The sequence below is a fragment of the Hevea brasiliensis genome, chromosome 18, assembly GCF_030052815.1.
Source record: "Hevea brasiliensis isolate MT/VB/25A 57/8 chromosome 18, ASM3005281v1, whole genome shotgun sequence".
NCBI classification, from domain to species: Eukaryota; Viridiplantae; Streptophyta; class Magnoliopsida; order Malpighiales; family Euphorbiaceae; genus Hevea; species Hevea brasiliensis.
This window is the reverse complement of record NC_079510.1, coordinates 42,379,546-42,405,632: the sequence shown is the minus strand read 5'-3', so window position 1 is coordinate 42,405,632 and position 26,087 is coordinate 42,379,546. Positions and strand designations below refer to the sequence as shown.

The 26,087-nt window shown below is 30.5% G+C and overlaps 1 protein-coding gene across 1 annotated transcript in view; it reads left to right on the top strand.

Moving 5' to 3' along the window:
- Window positions 1-2,673: 2,673 nt before the first annotated feature.
- LOC110636077 (THO complex subunit 2) overlaps window positions 2,674-26,087 on the top strand; it is a 34,121-nt gene continuing 10,707 nt past the window's right edge. Inside the window, exons 1-21 of the mRNA XM_021785610.2 lie at window positions 2,674-3,125; window positions 3,213-3,338; window positions 3,512-3,553; window positions 7,343-7,402; window positions 7,539-7,601; window positions 9,070-9,150; window positions 10,155-10,226; window positions 10,309-10,356; window positions 10,475-10,543; window positions 10,651-10,784; window positions 12,512-12,587; window positions 12,769-12,962; window positions 14,156-14,236; window positions 14,457-14,667; window positions 14,790-15,026; window positions 15,120-15,200; window positions 15,327-15,446; window positions 15,544-15,603; window positions 18,856-18,983; window positions 23,553-23,649; window positions 23,729-23,857. Of these exons, the coding sequence (XP_021641302.2) occupies window positions 2,991-3,125; window positions 3,213-3,338; window positions 3,512-3,553; window positions 7,343-7,402; window positions 7,539-7,601; window positions 9,070-9,150; window positions 10,155-10,226; window positions 10,309-10,356; window positions 10,475-10,543; window positions 10,651-10,784; window positions 12,512-12,587; window positions 12,769-12,962; window positions 14,156-14,236; window positions 14,457-14,667; window positions 14,790-15,026; window positions 15,120-15,200; window positions 15,327-15,446; window positions 15,544-15,603; window positions 18,856-18,983; window positions 23,553-23,649; window positions 23,729-23,857 (2,244 nt within the window). The 5' untranslated portion in view covers window positions 2,674-2,990. The remainder of the gene's footprint in view (window positions 3,126-3,212; window positions 3,339-3,511; window positions 3,554-7,342; window positions 7,403-7,538; window positions 7,602-9,069; window positions 9,151-10,154; window positions 10,227-10,308; window positions 10,357-10,474; window positions 10,544-10,650; window positions 10,785-12,511; window positions 12,588-12,768; window positions 12,963-14,155; window positions 14,237-14,456; window positions 14,668-14,789; window positions 15,027-15,119; window positions 15,201-15,326; window positions 15,447-15,543; window positions 15,604-18,855; window positions 18,984-23,552; window positions 23,650-23,728; window positions 23,858-26,087) is intronic.

Here is a 26,087-nt window from a genome sequence, read left to right as displayed (position 1 = left end):
AAAAAAATAAAAATATTCTTAATGTCTTTATATTGTTCACAATTAAAGTTTCAATTTTAATTTAAATAGTATATATATATATATATATATATATATATATAATTACTATAAATTATTTGATAGATGTGTAATACATGTACTTTAAAAATTAATATATATAATTATATGAAGAGGGAGGAAGATATTAGCTTTGCCAAAATATACTCTTCATGATTTATATTATTTATAAAAATAAATTTTTTTTATTTTATATGAATAACTTTATCTTTTATGAATGATAATAAATTTTTATATCTATCTTATAATTTATGTAAAAATATTTTGATACAAATATATTTAAGTTTTTGTAAAAGACAAAAAAAAAGTTTTTGTCAAGCAAACACATTAATTATTTTGTTAATGTTTTTAAAGTTCTCTTAATTTACTTTTTTATAAGTTCTTTAAAAAATATTTCATATAAATAAATTTATATTTTATTTTAATTATAAATACATTTCTAAAATTTTTATTGCATTAATATATAATTTTTCTCTCTAGAGAAAACATTAATATATAAGTCTCTAAAAAAAAATATATGTATATACAAACATAATATATACATATATATATATATATATATATATATATATATATATATATATATATATATATATATACATCAACGAAAAGTATTGTAAAAGAAAAGTTAAAATTTATTGATTTATAAAAAATATTTAATCAATAAATAATATATAATACAATTATATGAATTTAAAAATTTAAATAATGTAAATTACATGCAAAGTATATAAAACAAATTATATATACATATATATATAATTTAAATACATAAATATATATTATTTAAAAATTAAAAATTAATATAATATATTAATTTGAGTTTAATTATAAAATTAATATAATTAATAAAATAATTAAAATTTATAATATTAATTTCTTATTCTAAAATGGTATACTATTAAAAATTTAAAAAATGTTAATATGCTTGCATATAAAAAATATAATATTTTTAATTTTTTTTAATATTATAATCTTATTATAACTTAGCAAATAATGAATATATATGAAAAGAATTAAAATCATACTTTGAATATAAAAATACTATTTCAATTTAATATATTTTTTTCTTATATAAATATAAATTTATTTTTTTAAAAGAGTATAATTTTTATATAAGCATTTTTTTTAATTTATTAGCATTATTTTTTATTTTTTAAATAAAAAGATAATTTTAATTAATAATTTATTATTTATAAATAATTTATTAATATTAATAAAATTTTCAATATTTTTCTTAAAATTTTCTCAATATTATAAGAAAATATAAAATTATGTAAAATATTATATATAAAAAAATAATAATATTGATATTTATTGTTATAGGTATACATAGTTAATTTTATCAAATAAAATTAAATAATCTAATAAAAAATAATTAGAATTAAAAATAATCAACATTATATAAAATTACATTAAAATAAATTTGTTTCATGGTTAGATGTATAAACTCAAAATTTATATATTTTCACACTAATTATATATATTTTATAAAATTTACAAAATACTAAAAATTAATTAGTCTTAATAAATTCTAATATTTTATTATTAAAGAAATTTAATATAAAAGTATTGAATCAATAAAATAATAAATAGTTAAATTTATATATTTACAAGACACTTACAATTATATAATTATGTTATAATAATAATTTTTTCATAATAAATTTCACCACTTATCATATTAACTTAAAAATTTATAATTTATCATTTTCATTAATGTACTATCATTTTTATCAACTTAAATCTAAGAATAATAAAATGCACATATAATAAAACAATAAATAATAATAATAATATATAAAAAATTAATAAAAAATTATAATAAAAATATTAAATCATATATATATATATAAAACGAGTACATAAAACATATAATGCATATTTAATAAAAAACTAATTATCACTAAAAAAATAAAGATAAACTTATTTTATGCAAAATAATAATCTTTATTTTTCTCAATGATTCTAAGTAATTTGTATTAATTATCTTTCAATTTACGTAATTATTTTATTTCAGTCATTCAATTTTTATTTATTAAAATAAAATCTCTTAATTTTTCTTTTATTTTAAAAAAGTTTCCTTTACCATATTAAAAAAAATAAAAATACTATTATGCCTTTTTGTTTTCTTTATTGCATTTATATTTAAATTAATCAATAATTATTATCAAAAAAATTATTTAATTTTAACTAAATTTATTAATAAGTTTCTCAATTATACACATTGTTTATTATTAATAAAAATTTAAGTTGTAATAACATGAAAATAATAATATAATAATAAAATTAAAATAACATTTTATTAATATGATATTTTATCATTATTTTAATTTTTACAAAAATAAAAATAATGAACAATAAATAATAATTTACATATTTATAATTAAATATTAATTTAATATTGGTAAAAAAAAATAAGTCTAAAAATTTATTATTACACATCAGAGAGTATCCTTAGAGCAAAATTAAAGTTTAAGAATTTTAATTTAATAAATTGATATTAATAATTAAAATGAAATAATTATCTAATTTGAGAAATAATTGTATCACTTACTTAGTAAATAAGATTGAATTCCCGTATAAAAAAAAAAAAAAGTCAGTGACGCGGGCAACCCGACTCGAAAGTAAACCTGAGGGTCCGAAAAGAAACCACTGTGCAAGAGAAATAAACGAGAGAAGATAGTGAGTGAGATAAATCTTCCTCCTCCGTGTGCAACCATCGTTCTGGATATCCATGCTCCATCTTCTGCAAACCCTAATACCGATCAGTTTCCCTCCACTATCGGCCTTGAATTTCCCTCTTATTGCAACCTTCTTATTCCCTCCATATCCTCACTAAACCTTTCTCGTCTCCCCAAACCCACATTTTTTTTTTAAATTTTCATAAACAATCTCTAGGGTTTGCAAATTCTCAATTAGTCTAAGACAGAATGTCTCTCCCTCCCATGGACTGTATATACGTTACAGAAGAATATATGCACGAATGGAAAAGCGGAAACCAAAACTTTCGGTTCCCTAACCCCGTGCCTATGCTTCGCTTCCTTTACGAGCTCTGCTGGACCATGGTAGACCACTCTTGAAATATATGTTTGCATTTTTTCGTTTGTTTGTTTGTTTTCTTTGACGTGCTGTTTGTTTGTGAAATTATTTAGGTTAGGGGAGAATTGCCGTTTCAGAAGTGCAAAGTGGCACTAGATTCTGTAGAGTTTTCGGATAGAGTGTCTGGTGAAGAATTAGCTTCGAATTTTGCAGATATCATTACCCAAATGGCTCAAGATGTGAGTTTTATTTTTTAACGTTAATTTGTTGATTATTGTAGAACATTGCAGTTATTGGGTAGGTGTCTAGGTGGCTTTTCTTATATTTGGATTGGCAAGATGTTTACTGTTACTTAAATTAAGGTGTTGAGAAAAGTTTTTGTACTACGTTTATGTGTGGACTGATTTTGCAGCTTACAATGCCTGGAGAATACCGTGCTCGCCTTATAAAGTTGGTTAGTATTTGATAACTTAAAAAAGCATTGATTTTTGTAGATTTCTGTTTTGTCTCGTGCTTTGTGCTATTGCTATTTCAAATATTAGTAATGATTTGCACAATCAGTAGGAGTATTATTTCACTTGATGGGGGATTAGCACTTCAAGTTATGACAGACACGGCTTCACATGTTAACAAAATTAGCAATACCCACATCATGAAAAGTGTCTTGAAAATATGTGTCCATTGAGGTTTTCCTTTTCTAGTTTTCTTCCCTAAGAGCTCTTCATAGTCTGCTATTTTCGTAGCAAGCTTAAAGAAATCTCTAAATTTCATGCCTTGAACTTTTTCCTAAGTTCAATATCTAAACAAAAAATATAGTATGCAGTGTTTTCTCTAGGTTTTTTTCATTCTCTATGGGTTTCAACCTTTCAACTACTATTTCTATTGCATTTTCTTTCAAAATTTCACCTAAACTTCCTCTTTTTTTACAAATCTCTCCCTTATTATTTTTTAAGGTGAGTTCATCAAATATTTCTATTATCCACTACTACTTCTTGCAAAAGGTGATTATTATTATTATTATTATTATTATTATTATTATTATTATTTTTACATATTTGTTGAAGGAAATTTTATTTGAAATTAGATTTGTTGTTAAATTTATAGTATGAAGCATTGGTTTGCCCAATCTATAGGTTTATGTATTTTTTTTTAATTTAGAATTATTTTTCAAAATTAATTTTATTAAAATACATTATTAATAACATCTAATTTGATGTATTTATGCTTATTATATAGTTGTACATCTTAGTTTTACTTGTATTTATCAATATTTATTTATTTTATGAACTTTGAAAATTTACAAACTAATTTGCGTAGCGTCGGGCCATTACCGTTATGTTACGGCAATTATAGGCCTGTTTCCGTTACCCTTAACCGTAACCGCGATTTAAAACTATTTTTTTAAAACTCCTAAACTTAATAGGAATATAAAACTACAAAATAGGAACTTTAGATAAACTAAAATACAATAGAAAATTCTAAATAAAATAGGAAGAAATCTAAATCCTAGAAAAAGTAGGAAAACAAATAAATTCAAAATAGAATAGAAAACTTCCTAATTAATTTTAATATAATTTCTATAGTTGCTTGAAGTTTTCGCAAGATGTCCTAAGTGAATTAGGACTGCAGGAGATGAAAATTAATTAAAAAAAATCTTGCTGCCTTGTTGTCCGGAGAATCTCGCAGCTGTCTGTGGGAAATCCCATGCGGGAAATCCCATAGTTAGGCATGGGATTTGCTGTCCCAAAAATCAACTTTGCCCAAACTTGTTAGAAATTGCTATTTTCCCCCTTTTTCGCGCTAGCATGCTTCCATTGTTGTTTGATTTACTTCTTCACCTAAAAATGCTCTGTATCATACTTCCCCACTTGAAAAAAAAGTCATCCTAGAGTTGGAAAATTTGCAACAAACCAAAAACATTGCCATAACAACTTCCACACTAATCTGCCTCACTTGGAATAAATCCTCCCTCGAATTTTAAAGTGGAAAAGAATGAAGAACTCCGTTGGGAAAGTAAACCACATAGCCTTCTTTGATGAGGTAAAGAATGGAGATTTAAACATGATTGAATTGATCAACTTCACCCATGTCTTTGTCTCTATAAGAACACCTAGACAAATAAAATCAAAGGAAACAATAGAAATTAAGGAGTTTGAAAAGTCTTCGATCTCCATTGCTTGATTTCCTCCAATCTCCAATATTGGCTCCACGTGTTGCTTTTCCTCAACCTCCATTGAAGTCTCCAAGGCTTGATATTCCACATTTTCAAAAACACATTCTTGAAGCTTTTCTTGCTTATCTTCATTAGTCTTGGCTTCTAGAACAATTGGCTCAAATGATTTCCAATTGAAGCTCATCATCTTCAACCAAAGCAAAAGGAGATTCGATCAAATATTGAGTTCAGATTCTTCAAACTTAGACTCCTCCACTTCAAATTGCATTATTGAACTTTGTTCTTCGATTTCTCATTCTAAGGGTTTTGGTTGGACCTCCCATTAACAACATTGTTTTTACCGAAATAAAATCTGTTCATAATCCCAAGGCAGAAATTCTTGTTCTAACAAGTATTTCATGATGAACCATGTTCGAACTAATCCCCTTCCTTCTCTTGCTCTCCTAGATTGTAATCGTTCTCACCAAGCAGAAACACCTCCTTTCAATCGGCAAACAACCAATTTGACTCTTTTCTCATGTGCTATGCTCATATGATAAAAAAATTGGTCCATCTTTGCGATCCAATCTAAGAATTCTTCTTTGTTGAGATGCCCATAAAAATACGGAATATCAAATTTCTATCAATTTTCCCTTTCATGATTCCCATACATGCCTCTTCTCCTATAACATTGTTGATGCGTATTTTTTATTGATTGATTCATAATCATCTTTCTTCTCCGAATCATCATAATAGACATATTGCCTACATGTAAAAATTGGTCCGTAAATAGAGTCGCCATGAGCTACACCTTCTCTTGACCTTCTTTTATCAACCCAATTCCTGTTTGTTTTAGTTCTCAAAGCATGAAGACAATCTACAATTTTTTTGAGGCGTCTCTCGATATGGTAGAATCTAAGATCCATCCATTGCTTCGGATATCGCTCCCATCATTGCAACGTTTCGTCTCTATGGTAAAAGGCTCTAGTTTTTTTATCATTGTCGTGAGAACCACTATAATCGTCACCTCCATCAAGGTAAGCCATCTCGATTGGGCCTATTTCCCCACTTTGATACCACTTGATGCAACGTGAGGCTTAAATAGAAACATACTCCATACACGAGTGAAAATAAGGAGAGAAACCGCCGCTGAATTTTTATTGATAATAATTTGTTTTTGAAATTACATGTAAATAAGGGTATTTATAGCGTTTGTAGACTCAAAAACCTAATAGGAATATGAAATTGTAAAATAGGAATTTTAGATAAATTAAAATATAGAAAATCCTAAATAAAATCGGAAGAAATTTAAATCCTAGATAAAGTAGGAAAACAAATAAATCCAAAATAAAATAAGAAACTTCCTAATTAGTTCTAATCTAATTTCTGCAGCTGCCAGAAGTCTTCACAAGATGTCCTAGGTGAATTAGGACTGCCGAAGATGAAAATTAATTAAAAAAAAGTTGCTGCCTTGTTCTCTAGCGAATTTCACAGCTGGGTGTAGGAAATCCCACAATTGGGATTTGCGGTTCAAAAATCAACTTTACCCAAACTTGCTATAAATTGCTATTTTCCCCCTTTTTCACACCAGCATACTTCCATTGTTGGTTGACTTGCTTATTCACCTATAAATGCTCCGCATCAGTGCGCGCATGCCGTTCGGTATGGCCTGCAATGATGTTGACATTAATCTCTGTTGATGTCTGTAATTTACATATATTATTTTCTAAATTGAATATATCTATTATTAGATAATGTTTTTTAAAGGATGAAACCTCAGTGCTACTCACTTTTCTAATCTCTACAGCCGTGCAGCTTGGTGGCTTGGATGCTGGGGCTATTTGTTTTTTTATAATCCTTTTATTATTTCAGTGTCAACATGACATTTTTTGTTGTTATAATTTTTTTACATCAGTGTCAACATGGCATGCACCTTCATAGAAAAATGTGTATTCACAGCTGATACTGACAATTGGATTAAGATTTTATGTAGCTGCTGTATATTATTTTTGGTTCACTGTGATATTGTTTCTTCTTGAATATTGCTGTGTGGTTATAGTTTAAAATTGAACCCCTTTTTATTCTTTCTAGGCAAAGTGGGTGGTGGAATCTGCATTGGTCCCATTAAGGCTTTTCCAAGAGCGTTGTGAGGTGAGTACTTGTTTGAGGGAATTTTTCTGGGGACTTGGGTTTCAGGACATGCTTGTTTGTTCTCTTGATCTTTAGCCATCGTGCTGAAGGAAACTGAAACAAAGAATGTTTAAAATGAACCTTTCTCACTTTGTAGGAGGAATTTCTGTGGGAGGCTGAAATGATAAAGATAAAAGCTCAGGATTTGAAGGGCAAAGAGGTATCTTGATTTGATATTTATAACTAACGTTAACTTTTAGTGTCATTCTATTTCTATCTGGGATTCATGTGCTAATTTCAAAAGTTTGAAAGCTCCTTTCTCTTGTAGTCTTTATTTAAATGATTGTCCTATTTATTTCTGATTGTCAAACAAGGTGGTGTTTGGTTCACAATGTGGGGTAATATGAGATTACTGTGTTTGGTTTAGAAAGTAATCTAAAATTACCTGAAATATCATATTCCAACTTCCAAGGAATCCTAGTTCCTCCAAGAAGGAATATGAATGTGGAGTTCAGTGGGTGTAATCTCAAATTCCTGTATGCTTAGTAAGTGAATATTGTGTTAGAACAAACATGCCCTCATATTACATTTTTTTTGGACAAAAATATCATTTCAAGAAGAATGATTGCTAAATGCTTATGTTCATTTGTCATGGATTTTTTCCCCTGTTAAAGTGCATTATCTCCTGAAATATTGCTTTCAAAATCTAACTGAATGCCTGTGTGATATATTGTAAGATACTTGTTTGGTTTTGACTAAAAAGAAAATGAATGTAGAAAATTTCATGTTATTGGAAGGATGTGTATTTTTTTTTATGATAGTCAAAAATGAAAGCAAATATTGCTTTAACAAAAGGCAATTGACCATCTTTTATTTGAGGTTATAATAGTAATCTTACTTCAATACCTTGTGATTCAAGGATGCGTTCCTAGTAATCTTTAATCATCAGCCAAAAATTTTAATAAGCCAAGGCATCACATTCTAATGTTACCAAAAGTGAGTGGGAATATGTGAATCAAATGCCTCCTAAGTACAATATATTGCGCTGTTGATAGAATAAGAAATACAGGAATTTTAGAATAAATCACTAGGTGAATTAACAATGCCTCAGTAGATTGAGCACAGCCATTCTTGAATGGTTCTGATTCTTTGGCTAGTGTCTCTAGCTAACTAAGATCATGGGCTTGGGTTGTTATTTGACATCTTTGTAAAGCACTACATGACTATTGTAGAGTGAATGGATACTGGATGGTCAATAGTGTGCTACTGAGGAAATATTAGCCGCGAGATATGTGGATGATGGAGTCTCATACCAGGATACTGAGCATTTATATTTTTTTATGGCTAGTAGCTTGATATTGTTTCATGTTCAGCTTTGTGGTGCTTGCTACAGCTTTCTCTTTTAATGAATGTTATACTGTAACATGTATAATGTAATCAAGTTAATATTTTATGGTGATTCTCTTGTAACTCTGTATAAATTGAATGCATAGTCTTTAAAAAAGAACCTGGTTCTATAAGTTCTGGAGGAGTTCATTACATTGACATGCAGCTAAAGTGACAAGAGCAATTTTTTATTTGAGCTTGATGATACATGCAATGATTTATATGGCTGTACCATCAAATTGGATCAGAATCCAATACCTTCATGCAGGTGATAATTTGATATACTTTCATGTTGGTTTCAGGTTAGAGTAAACACTCGTCTTCTGTATCAGCAAACAAAATTTAACCTTCTCCGAGAAGAAAGTGAGGGCTATGCCAAACTGGTATGATAAATTTTTTATTCTTCTATTTTGAATAATTTCTAGTTACTTGGTTATATTGTCAAAGGTTTATTTTAACATGTGTGGGCTTATCTTTCAACATCCGATCTGAATTTGCTTTCTTGTTGGAGGTTATTGAATTTTCTCTTTTCTCATATAAATTGCGGGTGCTTTTGAGTGAGAAGCTCACTTTCTTCAGATTTTTAGCCATATATGTAATTAGAATGTAAATAAAAGCACCTTCAACTAAAGGTTTTGCTTCCGACTTATAGCACAGCCTATATATGATTATAAATCTAGAACATAATAACACAAAAGTTTTAAGAAAGATGCGTTATATATTTTACCAAGTTTTGTAATTTAATCTGGCAAATTTCAGGTGATTTCTAAATCCTTTAGTTTCCAAAAACCTGGCTAAGCCTTAATCCTAGCCTTGTTGGGCTGGCTATATGGATCATTTTCTTCCAATCTGTCTAGTTTAGGACTATATCTAAAAGAATACCTAAATTATGGTCTAAACTTTTTCCTTCTATCTTACCTAATTATTTGGAGATTTCTAATTATAAATATCTCTCTCTCTTTCTCTCTCTCTCTCTCTCTCTTTCTCTTCCCACCTCCTCCCATCTCTGTTTATATACATACTTGCTTAAAATTTTTTTTTTTGGTGCCAAACCTTAGTTATTAGATTGCCGTCTATAACTTATGGTGCAAGGGGTTAATTTTTATTGTTTTATTTTTTTCCCTCTACAGTGGAAGCAACATTAAATTTCATTACTTCTCATTTTAATGCTGTGATACCTTTTTGAACTTTGTTATTTCATTCTTCCAAAGATATTATATTGTTTACAAGGCATATATAATTTTGAGAAGTTTGTTGATTAAGAATCTTATATAATTTTATTTTGAACAGCACATTGATGTAACAGAGATATCATAATATAGTTTTTCAATGGCCATAAATAAAATATAAAATTGCATGTAACCAACAGAATTTAATATTTCTGCAGGTTACCCTTCTTTGTCGAGGTTATGAAGATACAACTGAAAATGCATCAGCGGCAACAATAGGCATCCTTAAGGTTCTGACTTCTGAGTTGAGCTTTTGTCCAACACGTCTATCTTATTTCTTCCACTCTTTTCTGACTAATGCAATCTCTGCAGTCATTAATTGGGCATTTTGATCTGGACCCAAACCGTGTCTTTGATATCGTAAGTTATCTCTAGTTGTTATTCTTTTATTATTATTATTATTATTATTATTATTATTGTTATTAAGAATTTTGATGATCCAAGGTTAATTTCTGGTTGCCATTGTTCTAACAATCAGGTTTTAGACTGTTTTGAACTTCAGCCTGACAACACTATCTTCTTGGAGTTGATTCCTATCTTTCCCAAGGTGTGTTACATTATGGCTAAGGAGATTAGCATCTGTGATTTGTTTATATTGAAGTTATAACAAACCATTTGTTTGCTCATACTTCTTTTTTCTAAAAAATTTTTCAGTCACATGCATCCCAAATTCTTGGTTTTAAGTTTCAATATTATCAGCGGATGGAAGTAAATAGTCCTGTACCATTTGGGCTCTATAAGCTTACAGCTTTGTTGGTGAAGGAAGACTTCATTGATCTTGATAGCATGTGAGTGCTCTTCTCAAGCTATATTGTCTTCTTTTTATTGGTTAGAGTTGCTTGCTTCAACTCCTTTTATATTGTTTTGGTTTGAGGTTGTGAAGAACTTATAGTTGTTAGCAATGCTTTAACTGAGCTGTTACCATCATGATGTGAACTTTCAGATTAGGCCAGGTTGAAGGTGTGTAAATCTTAATTTGTTGTGATTGTGAATTAAGAATTCATATTTATGGTATCTGTTTTAATGGACTGCATAATCACCAAATGTTGAATAAGAATTCAGTTTCTTATGGTGACGACATAATCTATTCTTGCACTGCAATATAACATTTGCAATGTTAACTTAGGGCCTGTTTGGCACTGTTGTTGGAGCTACTATTAACAAAAACACTTTTTTAATATACTAGTTAGAGAGTATTAAAAAATAATTTAAAATTAAATTTGATAAGTTTTAGTCATAAGAACAGTAAAATAATAAAGCTACATTTTTCAAATTGTTTTTTTTAATAGCATCTAAGGGCCTGTTTGGCATTATTGTTGGAATTACTGTTGAGAAAATCACTTTTTTAAATATACTAGTTATAGAGTATTAAAAAATAATTTAAAACTAAATTTGATAAGTTTTAGTCATAAGAACGCTAAAACAACAAATTAGCTTTTTTCAATTTGCTTTTCTCAATAGTATCTAAAATGGTGCTTTTATTCAGAAAAGTAGTTTTGGCCTCCCTAATTCAATGCCAAACAGACACTAAAATATTGCTTTTTTCTTGAAAAGCAGTTTTGACTCTCCAACTTCAATGCCAAACAAGCACTTAATTGACTTGTTATATTCACTAAATCGTTATTTATGTACTCTTCTAGGGACTTCTGTAGTTACTATTTGTTCAGTCGTTCTAGACACAATGTTCATGAATGTTACCATCCAGTGCTATTTTGAAATATTCATATGGTTATTACTTGCTACTAGGTGTTGGCAAGGGAGTCATGGTGACCCTATTGGTACCGTTCCTTCATTTAAAAGTGATAGTATCAAAGAAGTCCAGGGCAGTTTGCATAGCAAAAAAGTGCTAACCAATAAATCAAAATCTTAAAAATAAAATGGGAAACAGCATCTGAGTATAGAGTCTTTACCAAAAAGTTGCTTCTACCCTTTTCTTTTAAAAGAAAGTTTTATCAAATACAAGAATAATTTGTTAATAGAAGACTAAGAAGAACTAACTTTTTTTATTTTTAAAGAAAGTTTTATCAAATACAAGAATAATTTGTTAATATAAGACTAAGAAGAACTAAGTATAAATAGGAGAATAAGGTCCTCTAAATAAATATTGATAAACAGATGAAAAGTAAAAGGTCAATATTGTAAAAACTCTCAAATGTAGTTGGATACCAGGAAATAACTTACTGAAAACCCTTAAAGCAGAACGCCACTCTGTGATTGACCTAAATGATACCATTGGTGATTGTTAATACTGGAATAACATGAGAATGAGCTGCATGAGAGGATCTGGCTCTCTTGTTATGCGAAAGGAGAATCCTAATTTAGGCTTAAAGGTACAAGGTAGAAATTTGAGGATCCTATGGTCAATAAAGTTATTATAGTCTCTGGGTACAGCCAATTGGGTTGTGGCCATAGCTTCACCCTTAAGAATTATGTATCTGTTTTACTTGATTCTCCCCCTTCCCCTTCTGTTTCTTAGCTTTTTTTTATCCTGATCAAAAATTCATATTTGTTGCAGATATGCTCATCTACTTCCTCGGGATGATGAGGCTTTTGAGCATTATAATGCTGTTTCTTCCAAGCGACTGGATGAGGTATATTCATATAATAGTATACTTGCTATAATTATTTGTTGCCTTTGATATCTGAGTTCAGTTTATATGTATATAAGATATGCTTTTTTTTCCTGATTATCAGGAGTGTTTATATTCTCTGATTTTCTGTCTTATGCTTATAGATTTTGCTTGTGTGGGTTTTCATGTTCCATTTATGCAGGCTAACAAAATTGGAAAAATAAATTTGGCTGCTACTGGAAAGGACCTCATGGATGATGAGAAACAAGGAGATGTGACAATTGATCTTTTTGCCGCTTTTGACATGGAAACTGAGGCTGTCACCGAAAGGTCCTCAGAGCTTGAAAGCAGTCAAACTTTGGGGTTGCTTACTGGTTTTCTCTCGGTGGATGACTGGTAGGTTTAGTGTTAAAACTCTTACTTTTTGAAATGGCTAAGAAAATCTCTGTTGCTTTTGTTTGTCGTTTATGATCATTATGCAGTATGCACTTAGTTTCTGTTTTCTTCTTCACATTAATTATTATTATTATTATTATTATTATTATTGTTGTTATTGTTGTTGTTGTTGTTGTTGTTGTTGTTGTTATTATTATTGTTATTCTCATTGTTATTTTTGTAATTATTATTTTGATCAGGATTTGTGCTTTTGTGTTGGATCAATTTTGAGTCATTGGTTATGGAGATTCTGATTACATATTATTATCAGGCTTCTTCTCCACATTAATTATAATTATTATTGTTGTTGTTGTTATTATTGTTATTCTCATTGTTATTTTTATAATTATTATTTTGATCAGGATTTGTGCATTTGTGTTGGATCAAATTTGAGTCATTGGTGATGGAGATTCTGATTAAATATTATTATCAGGCTTTCTGTTTCTTGCATATTTCTTTTGTCACCATTTGCCTTCCATTTTTAGAAGATTTGTGTAAAACCTCTTTGACGTCCAAATTTGTGCAAGGATGTTGTAATTGGTTGGTGATCAGGAATTTATACCCCATGTTCCCCTATTCAATTTGTTCTATGTGGGTTGCTCATTCTTTGTGATTTCAAGTCAATGTTTAATTTTTGTTGAAGTTTCTCATGCTTATGTAAAGCTATATATGCTTTTGCTCAATTGTTTTTTGCACATTGTCAGAGAACCTTTTTGTCAGTTTCAAAAGGCTAAGTTAATTTATTGATTGATTTTCATTGTTATTAAAAAAATTGCATAATCAATGTTCTGTTTCATGCATAGTTCTTGCGAATTCTGCCCTTTTTCCCCAAGGAATGCTGGAATCATTGTTGTGATTTGTCTTTTCATTTTTCCCTCTGCAGATTTTTCCTTTGGCAATTTACTTATAATTATTTATTGTCATGGGTCTATACAAAATATGTGTTATGAGAGTTCTGTTTACCGGTCATAGTTGTATACCCTTTGCCTCTCAAAGAATGCTTGAATATTCTGTCATTGCTTATTTTTTTTTCCTAAATTTTTTAATTTTTATGGCTAAGCATTGTTTCTCATGCAAAAACTAATAGCCCTACGTAATGAGATTTGTGTTTTATTTATATGTTATTTTGCTCTAAATGACATCTCTTTTCTCAGGTATCATGCTCACATATTGTTTGATCGTCTCTCTCCACTAAATCCAGTGGCACATGTTCAAATATGCAATGGGTTGTTTAGGTAAATTGATGGACTATGGTCACATCTGCATGACAGCATGAGCATGCGTGATTCTTGAATGCACACCAATATCAGCATGTCACCTTTTGTTGACTTGGATCTAAGACATTAATCTTAGAAAGGATTTTCTGGACTGTAAATTCTTTTTAGCCCTTTGCTAGCACCACTGTAGCATGTGTGGATTAAGTATTTTTTATAACACTGATGTGCTTATGTTCAGGCTCATTGAAAAGTCAATCTCAGCAGCATATGATATCATTCGTCAATCACATCTCCAAAATTTTGGGTCTCCTTCAGGAGCTGGTATTGATTCTATGGACACAAGTAGTTCTCTTGGCCATAGGTCATTCATTGATCTTCCAAAAGAGCTTTTTCAGATGCTTGCGACTACTGGACCTTATCTTTACCGTGATGCAATATTGCTGCAGAAGGTACATATTTTCTTTATATTCATTAAATACACTTTTTTTGACATAATTGTTCTATTCTTAATTTTTAATTTTTTTTAATGATTCTCTCAAGAGTTGAATATATCTGGTTTCTTCATGAACAGATATGTAGAGTATTGAGAGGTTACTATTTGTCTGCACTTGAGCTTGTAAGCAGCAGTGATGGAGCTACAAATGGTGAACCTGTCATTACAGGAAACCGTCGTCCCCACCTAAGGGAAGCTAGGTTGAGGGTAGAGGAAACATTGGGGACTTGCCTACTTCCTTCTCTGCAGTTGATACCTGCAAATCCGGCAGTTGGGCAGGAGATTTGGGAAGTAATGAGTCTGCTTCCATATGAGGTTGGTCTCACATCGGTATTGTTTGATACTTCCTAATTGTAGTGTTTTAGAGGCTTTCTTGGTAGTTTTGCTGGATGAATATTGTTTGTCTAGGTGCGCTATCGTTTATATGGTGAATGGGAGAAAGATGATGAACGGAATCCAATGGTTTTAGCTGCAAGACAAACAGCTAAAGTATGTAATAAATATCTCTCTTCTGCTGTTATTTGTTGCAAGCTTGGTATGTTAACTTTGTGATATCCTTTTTTTTGTTTTTTTCTTTTTCCCGTGCTTGATAGATGACGCTATTTTATTTTGCAGTTGGACACCAGAAGGATTTTAAAGAGGCTTGCGAAGGAAAATTTGAAGCAGCTGGGTCGGATGGTTGCAAAACTAGCTCATGCTAATCCAATGACTGTGCTTCGAACAATTGTTCACCAGGTGTTGCATATGGTGCAATAATAATTTTATTTTTTCTTTTGACAGTTTTGAATTTCCTGGTGAAGGGGATTTTATTTTCTGAGAATTTGGTTTGCAGATTGAGGCATATCGGGATATGATCACCCCTGTTGTGGATGCTTTCAAGTATTTGACACAGGTAAGCCTCTTCTTTTCCAGTTCCTTATGATTTTCTTCTTGAGCAACATTTGGAATTTGCACTAGAATTTGCAATCATTGAGTTTTGTTCATAAGTATTTTGCCACTTCTAATATCTCTTATTTTCCCATGAAATTCCAATCTGCCAAAGTTGGTGTCATTTCTGCCATAAAAAAAACTTGAATATAGAGTCATTGGGCTTCTTTGTAGATATAGTGAATTGCGGTGTTGAACTCATTAATCAGATTATAAAAGATTACTGGAATGATTGATAATGGATTCAATTTCCCATCTTCTTAGACTTCCTCTTCTATTTTTAATGTGCATGTGTGTTTGTGTTCCTTCTGGTTTTCTGAAGTTGAGAAACAAAAAACCAACTAATGTAGCATAGGAAGATTAGAATTAGGAGTTATGTTCAATGTAAAATTAGGAAATTTAGTGTTTTTATTGTTCAAGAAATCTTTTAGATTTAGTATTTAGTGCTTTATTTTGGAAATTTATCTTATTTAATATATCTAATTAGAGATGAATTGGGGTTCTAATCCTAATGTGATTAGGGTTATGAACTATTATCATGAAATTATTGACAATCAAATAAAGTAATTTTTTGAGAATGTGTCACCCCCAATTTTAGAATTTGTTTCTCTTGATTCTTGGTCCCTAAATTTCCTACTTCTACATCACCGACACTCATACTTCTGTCTTAAACAGCACTGGTCATACACCCAGACACATATACGCACATATGATAAGCATTGGTGTTCCTTTTGAGACAGAGTATTTAAAAGGTGAAGAGGCAAATAGCCAAATTTGCTCTCATAGCAATTTGCTAGCATGCTGGCTCTTTTGTAGCCAAGAATCCTCTCCCTTGTAAATTTGTGGAGGCTTAGGATATCATCCTTTTTTTATCATTAATTGTTGGCCAGTTCGTGTTCTGCCTGGGACCATTAGGGGTGTAAATGAACCAAGCCGCTCGTGAGCTAATCTCGGCTCGGCTCAGTTCGGTTCATTTTCTAAACGAGCCGAGCTTGGGCTCGAATTTTAGGCTTGTTTAATAAATGAGCCGAACTCGAACTTAGCAATGTTTGGCTCGAGCTCGAGCTTGAGTTCGAGCTCGGCTTGTTTACAGGCTCGTGAGTTGGCTCGTTGAACAAGCTCGTGAGTTAACTCGTTGAACAGGCTTGCGATCTGCTTGTTAAACAGACTCGTGATTTAGCTTGTGAGTAAGTTCGTAAATAGGCTCATTTTAAGGCTCGTTCATAAGTTCATGAACTAGCTCGTTTACAAAAATATTTATATTAATAATTGTAATTTATAATGTTGTAAATATATTTATTTTATTTATGATTGTTTTAAAAATAATATGTAAAAATTTATTATTTAAAATTATAATATAATCAATATATAAAATATAGTTATTTGTAATTTATTTTTTTATATAAAGTTAATTTGTATAAAAATAAAATCAGAATATTAAATATAGGATCCCAATATAATAAAATAATATATTATTAAATATTATATTATTATATAAGATTATGATATAATCAAAATAAAAAGTGCATTTATAAAATATAATTATTTGTATTTTAAATCTAATTTTTATAATTTTTTATGAGAAATAAATTTAAAATATTATATATATATATTAAATGCATTAAGATTATTTTGAGCTATTTTATCTGTATTAAAGTATTAAATAAATCAGAACTTAATTATGCAGTTTTGGTGGTAATCGTACGATTTAAAACATGAATTCATCTTTCTCTCTTTCTCTTTTTCTCTATATTTTGAACTTTTAAAAGATTAAACTCTAAGTTTAATAATAATTTATCTAACCATTATTATTACTTTCTCTCTCTTTATAGTCTCTCACATATTTTTTTCTATTAATATTAACTAATCTATTCATATATTTTTACTCTCTATACTATCATTTTCCTAGTATCTATTTTTATAATATCTCTCTCTTTAAACTGTAAATCTTTAAAAGGTTAAAGTTTAAGTTTAGCGTTAGTCCATCTTTCATATATATAACTTAAATACGTGCTTTCAGAATTACTATTATACTTAATATTAATTATCTACTTATTCCATACAAATTAATTTGTTCATGTCTTAAATAGAGTATTGGTAAAAGGAATAAGGTACCAAATATAATTTGACAAATTAAATAATCTAATATATTTAATCTTTTTAAACTTATTTAAATAAATTAAATATAAAAATAGTAAAAAACTCAAATTATTATATATTTATATAAAAATTAATAAAAGTTGTTAACAATATGAATTAATTAATAATGCAAAAAGTATTGCATTTTATCAAAATAACATTAGAAAAATAAAATAACAATTTAATTATAATTACATAAAATTTATAATGTAATTTTAAAACTACGTAGTTTTGATTTAAAACTATGTTATTTTGAATTGAAAGAATAAAGAATAATTAATTTCATTTGAATTATGATGGTGTTGTAATTTGTGTTATTTTAAAATAACTTGCAATATGTTTTAAATTGTTTTTCTTATTATTTTCTATTATTATGAATATGGACTTATGTAATAATTTATTATGAAAATAATTGTGAGTTAAAATAGGTATAATAGCAGTCGAGCTTGAGTTTGAGCTTATCGAATTTGAGATTGAGTTTATCGAACTCGAACCGAGCTTGCGTTCGAGTTCGTTTTAATAGTTTATTGAACTTGACACAAGCGGAGCTCGAGTTTAGTTCGTTAATATAATAAACGAACTTAAAATGAATCGAACTCGAATCAAACTCGAACTTAAAGTGTTTTAAACGAGCCGAGCTCGAGCCTTAATGTTAAAGCTCAAACCGAGCTCGAGCTCGAGCCTGAACCAATATTAACGAACCAAGCTTGAGCAAGCCAAAATTTGGCTTGGCTGGGTTCATTTACACCTCTAGGGACCATTGTCTGCTCAAGAATGGCATCATGTAGCAATATTGCTATATGTTTTTAGTTGCATGTTGTAACTGGATTTCAGGTTCATCGTGACTTGTTAGCAGTTGTTATTTTAGTATTATAGTGAGTGCAGAAGCTCTCCTAGCATTGTTGGCTATTATGTTCCCTTTTTCTGGTATCTTTTTTTTTTCATCAATGTATTTTTATAAAAAAAATCTTCTTTTAACTTTTTAAAATGTATTGTGGAATTATTTGGATTATTTGGTTGTCTTTACATGTTATTTTTTAGTTTGTTGCAAATACTAATTGCATATTTTTCTGAACAGCTCGAGTATGATATCTTGGAATATGTCGTAATTGAGCGCCTGGCACAAGGCGGTCGTGATAAACTAAAAGACGATGGCCTTAATTTGTCAGACTGGCTTCAATCACTGGCGTCATTTTGGGGTCACCTGTATGTCTACTTTTCTTATTTGCAGGACTCTGTATTGCTTATCCTACGTTGTTATTTCTGCTCCAACATGTTGGTATGATAATTTATTGGGCTTTTGACACTACCTTTAGTGATATACCCTTTTTGTCTCATGGTTAGTAGTTCAATATTTGCAATAATGTGATTGTTCAGGACTAAATTGGTCTTTTACCTAGCATTCTACTGCAAATATGTCTTCTGGTTTTCCCCACTGCCTTCTAGTCCTACATCTGCTTGTGACATCTGGGTAGTTTGAGTCTTGTAAGCATTGATTACCAATATATGTAGTCACCTTGAGTATTAATTTGATTCTATTAAGAATTTTAGATATTTCTTGGGATGCTTTACTTCAGTTTCCGGGTTGCAGATTTAACTCGGCAAAAGCAGGATGACTGGAGCTGAGGTGTTGTGGGACATTGCTGGTTTCTCTTAGTCCTGATTGGCTTGGCTTAGTTTCAACTTCTTGGCTTGGCAATTGAATAGGCTTCAATCGGAGAAACTTCATGGGATTTTGTAATAAACTGAATCAAATGGATGGGAAATGATATCTGATGGGGAGGGGCTGTCAGAGGAATATCATCTCAGTGATGCTATTCTTTTCTCAAGTTTCACATATACTGTTTTTAAAGATGTGGAAGACAGTTTCAAAATGTTGGAGTGAGATTCTATAACATGACTACCTAGGTGAAAGATCACTTTGGAAATCAAGTATAGGCTGATGTGCTAATGAGGGGATTGGTTAGGAAGGATTCCATTATCAAACTTCATATAGGTGCTATTCTTTTTTCCCTTTTCAAGTTTTTCATAATGGGAAATGGGGATTAATATCTTTTAGATGAGATTGATGATTATGACCTGCTTAGATGGAAGATGATTTCTGATCAAAAGAGGGTATTTATGGAAAACTGTTATGCTTTGCCTTGCGACTTGGAAGCTGGGTGCCATTTACATAGATGGCATTGTGAAGACCGGTGGAGAAGTGTGTTTAATTTGAATCATACAAATGGGATGGGAATTTTTAATTAATGGTTCGAAGTGGAGCTGTGGATCTTTGCAATTTGATATTATTCTTCAGGTGACATGTAGTGCGATGAAATTGATACCTTAATTTGCTGGCTATCTGAAGAGCTTAAATTTAGGTGGGAGGTTGAAACTAGATGGCATTTGGTTGTGGGTTTGGTAGATTCCTGTCAGCATGTTCTTTCATCTTGGCTTTTGTTTCAGTTTGTGTCTTTCCTGGTATTTGTGGCTGGAATGTTGCAAGAAATACATTTTTTGTCAGATGTGATGTTTAAATATAATTTTCCCACAAGACATCCAGCAGATGGGTACTCATCTATCATGAGATGTTTAAATATAATCTTGTTTTGATGGTGGCTTTTGGGTACTTCAAGGTGCAATGGAATCCTTCATAATGGAATTCTATGGGTAACCATTGTGCAATGCGATGCATAGCATGCAATCTGTGGAAATAAATCAATTTCTGTGGACACAACGCTCAGAAATAATGTCAAAGCTCTCATGGTTGCCAGGGCTGTTCAGTTGTGCATTCATTGGGCTAGTTTTTCTTGGAGTCCATAAAAGTTTGGTTTGTGTTTCTATATTTTAATTTTTCTCTTTTTTTTTTCTTTTTTTTCTTTTTTTTTTCTTTTTTTTTTTCTTTTGGTAGTTCTTCTTTGGTGTTGATTATTATGCCATGTGCATGGTGGTCAGATGTCTTCAACATTGAACACATGTAAATTGTGGGAAAAAATGTCTGATATCAATATGTGCTTTGTTCAAAATTACTTGGTTGGGATGTATTGTCATGTTTTTTTGTCATAGCTTTTTCATTAAATGATTTGGAGTTTTTTGCTGACTACTAATTTAGTGTGCATGTGGTTTCTTTGTATAGGCATAACTGGTCAGTAAGTATTTTTTATGGGTTTTACCAACTTAGGACATTTGGTTATTTTATCTATTGACCGAATATGAACATGGGCCCATGTAATTCCTCAGAGGAACAGCTGGAAACGACATGTTTATCCAATGAGGTTGGCTAAAAATGTTATCAAGATGGATGTGTGAAATTATGAGATTGATGGGATAAAGTCCATGAAAACTGCTTGTCCTGCACATTGTATATATGTTGGAAAATTCATAGATGTGGCATGTTCAGCGTATACATATACTGAATCTTGGGTGTGCGGGAGTTGGTGGTTTCAAGTAGTAGGACAGTGGACGGTGAGGGTGGACTAAAGATGATGTGGATTAAAGTCGGAAAAAATGATTTAGTATCAATCAGATTGTAGCTATTTTTCCCCAGACAGAGCAAGAAGTTTGTAGACAACCTGAACTAATTTGTCGCTGAGGCTTCATTCAGGGTTAAAATCATGTGTGGATGGCGGTGACTGCTATTGCAATCTTACTGGGTTTTTTTTGACTTTTTTAGCAACGTATAAGAAGTTAAGTTGGAATAGAAGAAATAAGTTTTATGGCAGGCATCATTACATTGACCTACCCTTTTGAGCTCTGATGATGATTGCTGTCATTGCTCACTTGTTCATCAACTGTGTGCACCTTTCTGATGGTAGGGTTACCATGAATAAGTGAGAATTGGCTTTTGCTCATGCTTCTTCTTATCTGATGAAATTTATCAACTTTCTTGTTGAGGGATTTTAGAGGTTCTTTTCGGTTGTCATCAGCTGATTTTTCTCTGGCCATTCCTCTGGCATTTGGCCTGAATATCTTTTGCAACACTGAACCACTCACTTGGTGTCCTTGGAATTATCCTTTTCCATGGTTTTCTTGGTCAACGGTATTTGTTTTCATTGCATAATCCGTCTCAATATTTTCCATTTGAACAGGTGTATATGTAAATGCATATGCTTTCAAATCTATATAGTATGCATTTCCAATTGTCTGTTTCTTTGGTAGTCATTCAAAATTCAGTTCTTGATGAATAAACGTCTTTAGTGGCTCTCTCTTTATTCCTATTCTGGCATATATCCGCTACAGTCAAAGAAGTCCTGTTCTTTTACCATGAATCATTGAGTGTAGCACTTCCAAAATATTGTTTTGGGCTTGATATCTCTGCATAGTTAATGTTTATATGGTATGATTGATATGCCAATTGTCTTCCTTACGGTTGTGAATGGGACAATGGGTAATCTTTTGGTTCAACACCCAATGAAGAGAAATTCACACATCTTTAAGCCTGGCAATTAGTGGGCTTTGTTGTATTTTGTGAATGTTAGCAAGAGAGGCATTGTTTGCTCACCATGCTATGGAGGAAATATTGAATTCAGGATATGGAGTCAGTTCAGGCTTTGGTGACATAACCATGGGGTTTACAACTTTGAGCTTCAGATGAGGAATGAAGAATGTGGTTGAGCAATGGCGGGATTTCAATGAACTTACACATGTTATGTTGTTGTATCTATATGGAGAGTATTTCCTAAAATGTTGATTTGGTGACACTACATTTTTTGTGTCTATAGTTGTATTTTCTTTTTCCTTCCATTTTTGATCGGCGATATGGATGAGATTTTGATGTCTGATTACCTTGCATCTAGGTGAATATATGCATAATGGATGCACACGAAACAAAATGTTCCTTTTGGTTGTGTTGGTTCATTTGTTGTTTTATTTTTTGCTTCCATCTTATATTTAGTGTGTATGCCTCAATAAATTTTCTATAGGCTATTTTATAGACAAAATAAAATCTGTCAAGTGCATTTTCCACCTTTGTTTGGATCTCCTTGGATGTTTGGGCCTGAATTTTGTGTTGGTACTTGTTAATGAAGTGTTATGAGCAAAGCGCAACTTTACTTCTATCTTCATATTGTCATCTCTAAATTTGATCCAATATGAGCTTTACCTTTACAGTGATCTGAAAAAGTGAGTTTTTTTAAGGTCTAGGTTTTAGCAAAAAGTATAAACCTTCTTGTCAGGGCGTGTTAAGTCCCCGAATTAATATAAAACATTGGATTTGGATCAGAAAACAACAATCTTCTAGTCTGCTGCTTTTTTAATGAATCCACCATACAGGTCGTAATTGTTTATGAGAATTAATTTACTGTCTTAGGAGAATTATAACAACTTTTAGGTTCCTGCGCCTGTTGGATTATTTCATAATAACTAAGATTCCAATTCCTTCCAATTATCAATCAACTACATCACCTGTTCTTAACTAAACATTATTGATCCTTTATAATACGTAAATTGCTTGCTTGTTATTCTTAGTCATAGTTTCTCTATGTGGAGTTGACTTGATGTGAAAATTTTTGTAGTTTGGGCCATTTTTTGTTGGCTGCTGATGAAATTTTTCTTCTGAATTTGGTCTCACAATTATCAAATCATGTGCACATAAGGCTAAGAGGCTCCTTACGGTCATGTGGTGCATTGATTTCTTTACTTGTTCAAGAGATGAATGAAAGTTTGGTGTTTTCATATTTTCTTTTGCATTTTATTTGAAAGATATAGTTTGAAAAGTGTGTTTTTAATTTTCTAAATGATAGTGTCACTTCTATTTCCGTGAAATTTTATGAAGATGATTTTTCTTGGTTCCAGGTGCAAGAAGTATCCATCTATGGAATTGAGGGGTCTTTTCCAGTATCTTGTGAACCAGCTTAAGAAGGGTCAGGGAATTGAGCTTGTTCTTCTGCAGGTATTATTATTTTGGATTTATAAGTTCTAACTAAAGATAACGGCTGGTAATTAATAGCTGAAGTTCTATGATTAATCAGGAGCTCATCCAACAAATGGCTAATGTTCAGTACACCGAGAACCTAACAGAGGAACAGTTGGATGCAATGGCAGGGAGTGAGACTCTCCGGTATCAGGCTACTTCTTTTGGTGTAACACGGAATAACAAGGTCATCATGCTTTATTTTTTCTTGTGTTGAGCAAATATATATATACTATAATTCAGTTGGTTGTTTGTTTCAGTAGAGAAACCTGCTAATTTAGTAGAACTATGGTTTTTTAATGCTTAAACAAGGAATTGAACCTTGATTGCTGCACCTGTAAATTCTGGTTGAGGGAGAAAATTTGATTGTTGAAGATATGATTTTAGTAGCTTAAACTATTGATTATATGATCAAAGATAGTTGACTTAAAAGGGGCATCTTTTCCCTTGTGTTGCTGATGTTGTAAATGTTGAATTTTTCTTTGGAGTTGCGCATTTAAAATTAACATGATATTTGCTGGATAATTGGTATGCACATATGCCTATTGGTTTGAAGGGGAGAGCTAAAATGACGCGGAGGGTATTAGTATTGATTTGAAATAGAGCTAAATGGCGTAGAAAGATCCATAAATCCGACCTCAACTAATTTAGGATTTAGGCTGAGTTGTTGTTGTTATATTGTATGGCTGAGATATATTTATGCTGTTTCTTTTAAGTTGGGGCGTGATAAGTAATCTCTTTCTTACAACTGGGAAGTCCCTACCTTAAATCTAGTGGACAATTTACAACAGCTAGATCACAATAATCTCCACTTTTTCTGCATTTTGTAAATATTTCTGCTGATTTGAAGTTAGGGTACAATCAAAATAACTTTGAATGTTGCTTATTCAAGGGTTGCTTACAAATGATGCCACAGTATTTCCGTCTCTGAAATTATGCTGGATCTGGTTTACCTCACATGGGGCCTTAATTTATTTAAATTTTTATGGGTAAACTACAATTTAGTCCTCGAGGTTCGACAAAGCTTATAACTTAGTCTCTATATTTTCAAAACCAAGCAATTTAGTCCCTAAAATTTGACAAAACCTACAACTTATTCCTTGCTATTAGAATTCTGCTAAGTTATTGCTAATTTTAGCAAAAATGATCAAAATACCCCTATCTTTATTTTTAATCTGAAAACAACTAGTCACTAAAGTTTTATTTTCTTAATAATTTAGTTTGTGATGTTTTGTTTTATTAACAATTTATTCATTGTATTTTTAAAATGTGGGTCCCATTAAATTAAAATTTTGAAATTTAAATTATTAAAATATGGATTAATTACTTTAAGGTCCTTAAAAATTTTGGTTAATTACAAAATATCCATATATTTTACAAATTGATCCTTATATATTATAACTATTTATAAATAATCCCTCATAATTGTGTAAAATTCTATTTGTGTCATTATTATTTTAATAATATATATACATGTATGTTTATCAATTTATAATATTTCATATATTATATTATATTGTTATATATATAAAAAAATGAATATGGATGTAAATTGTTATTAAAATAAAACTTCAAGCACTAAATTGTTTTCAAATTGAAAATAGAGTTAAAAACATTTTGGTATTTTTGCTAATTTTAATGAAGAATTAACCATAATTCTACCTGTAGAAACTAACTTATAGGTTTATTAAAATGTCAATGAATAAATTGTTTGGTTTTGAAACTATAGGGACTACTTTGTAGGTTTAACCAAATGCCAGGGATTAAATTGCCAATAAAATAAAATCTTAGGGACTAAATTATTTTTAGATTGAAAATAGAGTTAAGGGCATTTTCGTCATTTTTGCTAGAATAACTGTAGCTTAACTGAAATTTTAACGATAGGAATTATGTTGTAGATTTTGTCAAATTTTAGATATTAAATTGTAGTTTACCCAATTTTTATTTGACTTTTGTTTGACTCGGCTGAGATCACATAATCAGGCTCCATTAGAATAAGTTTTGCAGCCTTTGGTTACTGGATTTCTGTAATACCTAGGAATGGCAGTAGGTCAGGTCAGGGGCAGGGATCGCTCCTCCCGTCCCTGTCCCACAAGAGATTGGGGTGAGGCGGGTTTTCCTGCGGATATTTTTCTTTTTATTTATTTATTTTAATTTATCATTATATAATATAAATTTATTTATTAAAAAATAAATTTAATAAATAAATTATAAGTTATAATTATAAATATAAGTTTTCAAAATAATCTTAATAATATGCATATCTTTTTTATTAAAATTATAATATTTAAATATATAAATACATAAATTATTTTTCATAATTTATCATTTGGTTCTTACTATTTTTGGACTTTTGAACCCATTTACAGCTGGCCATTACTAGTAGCTGTTATTTCTGCTGGATGATCTTGTTTTAT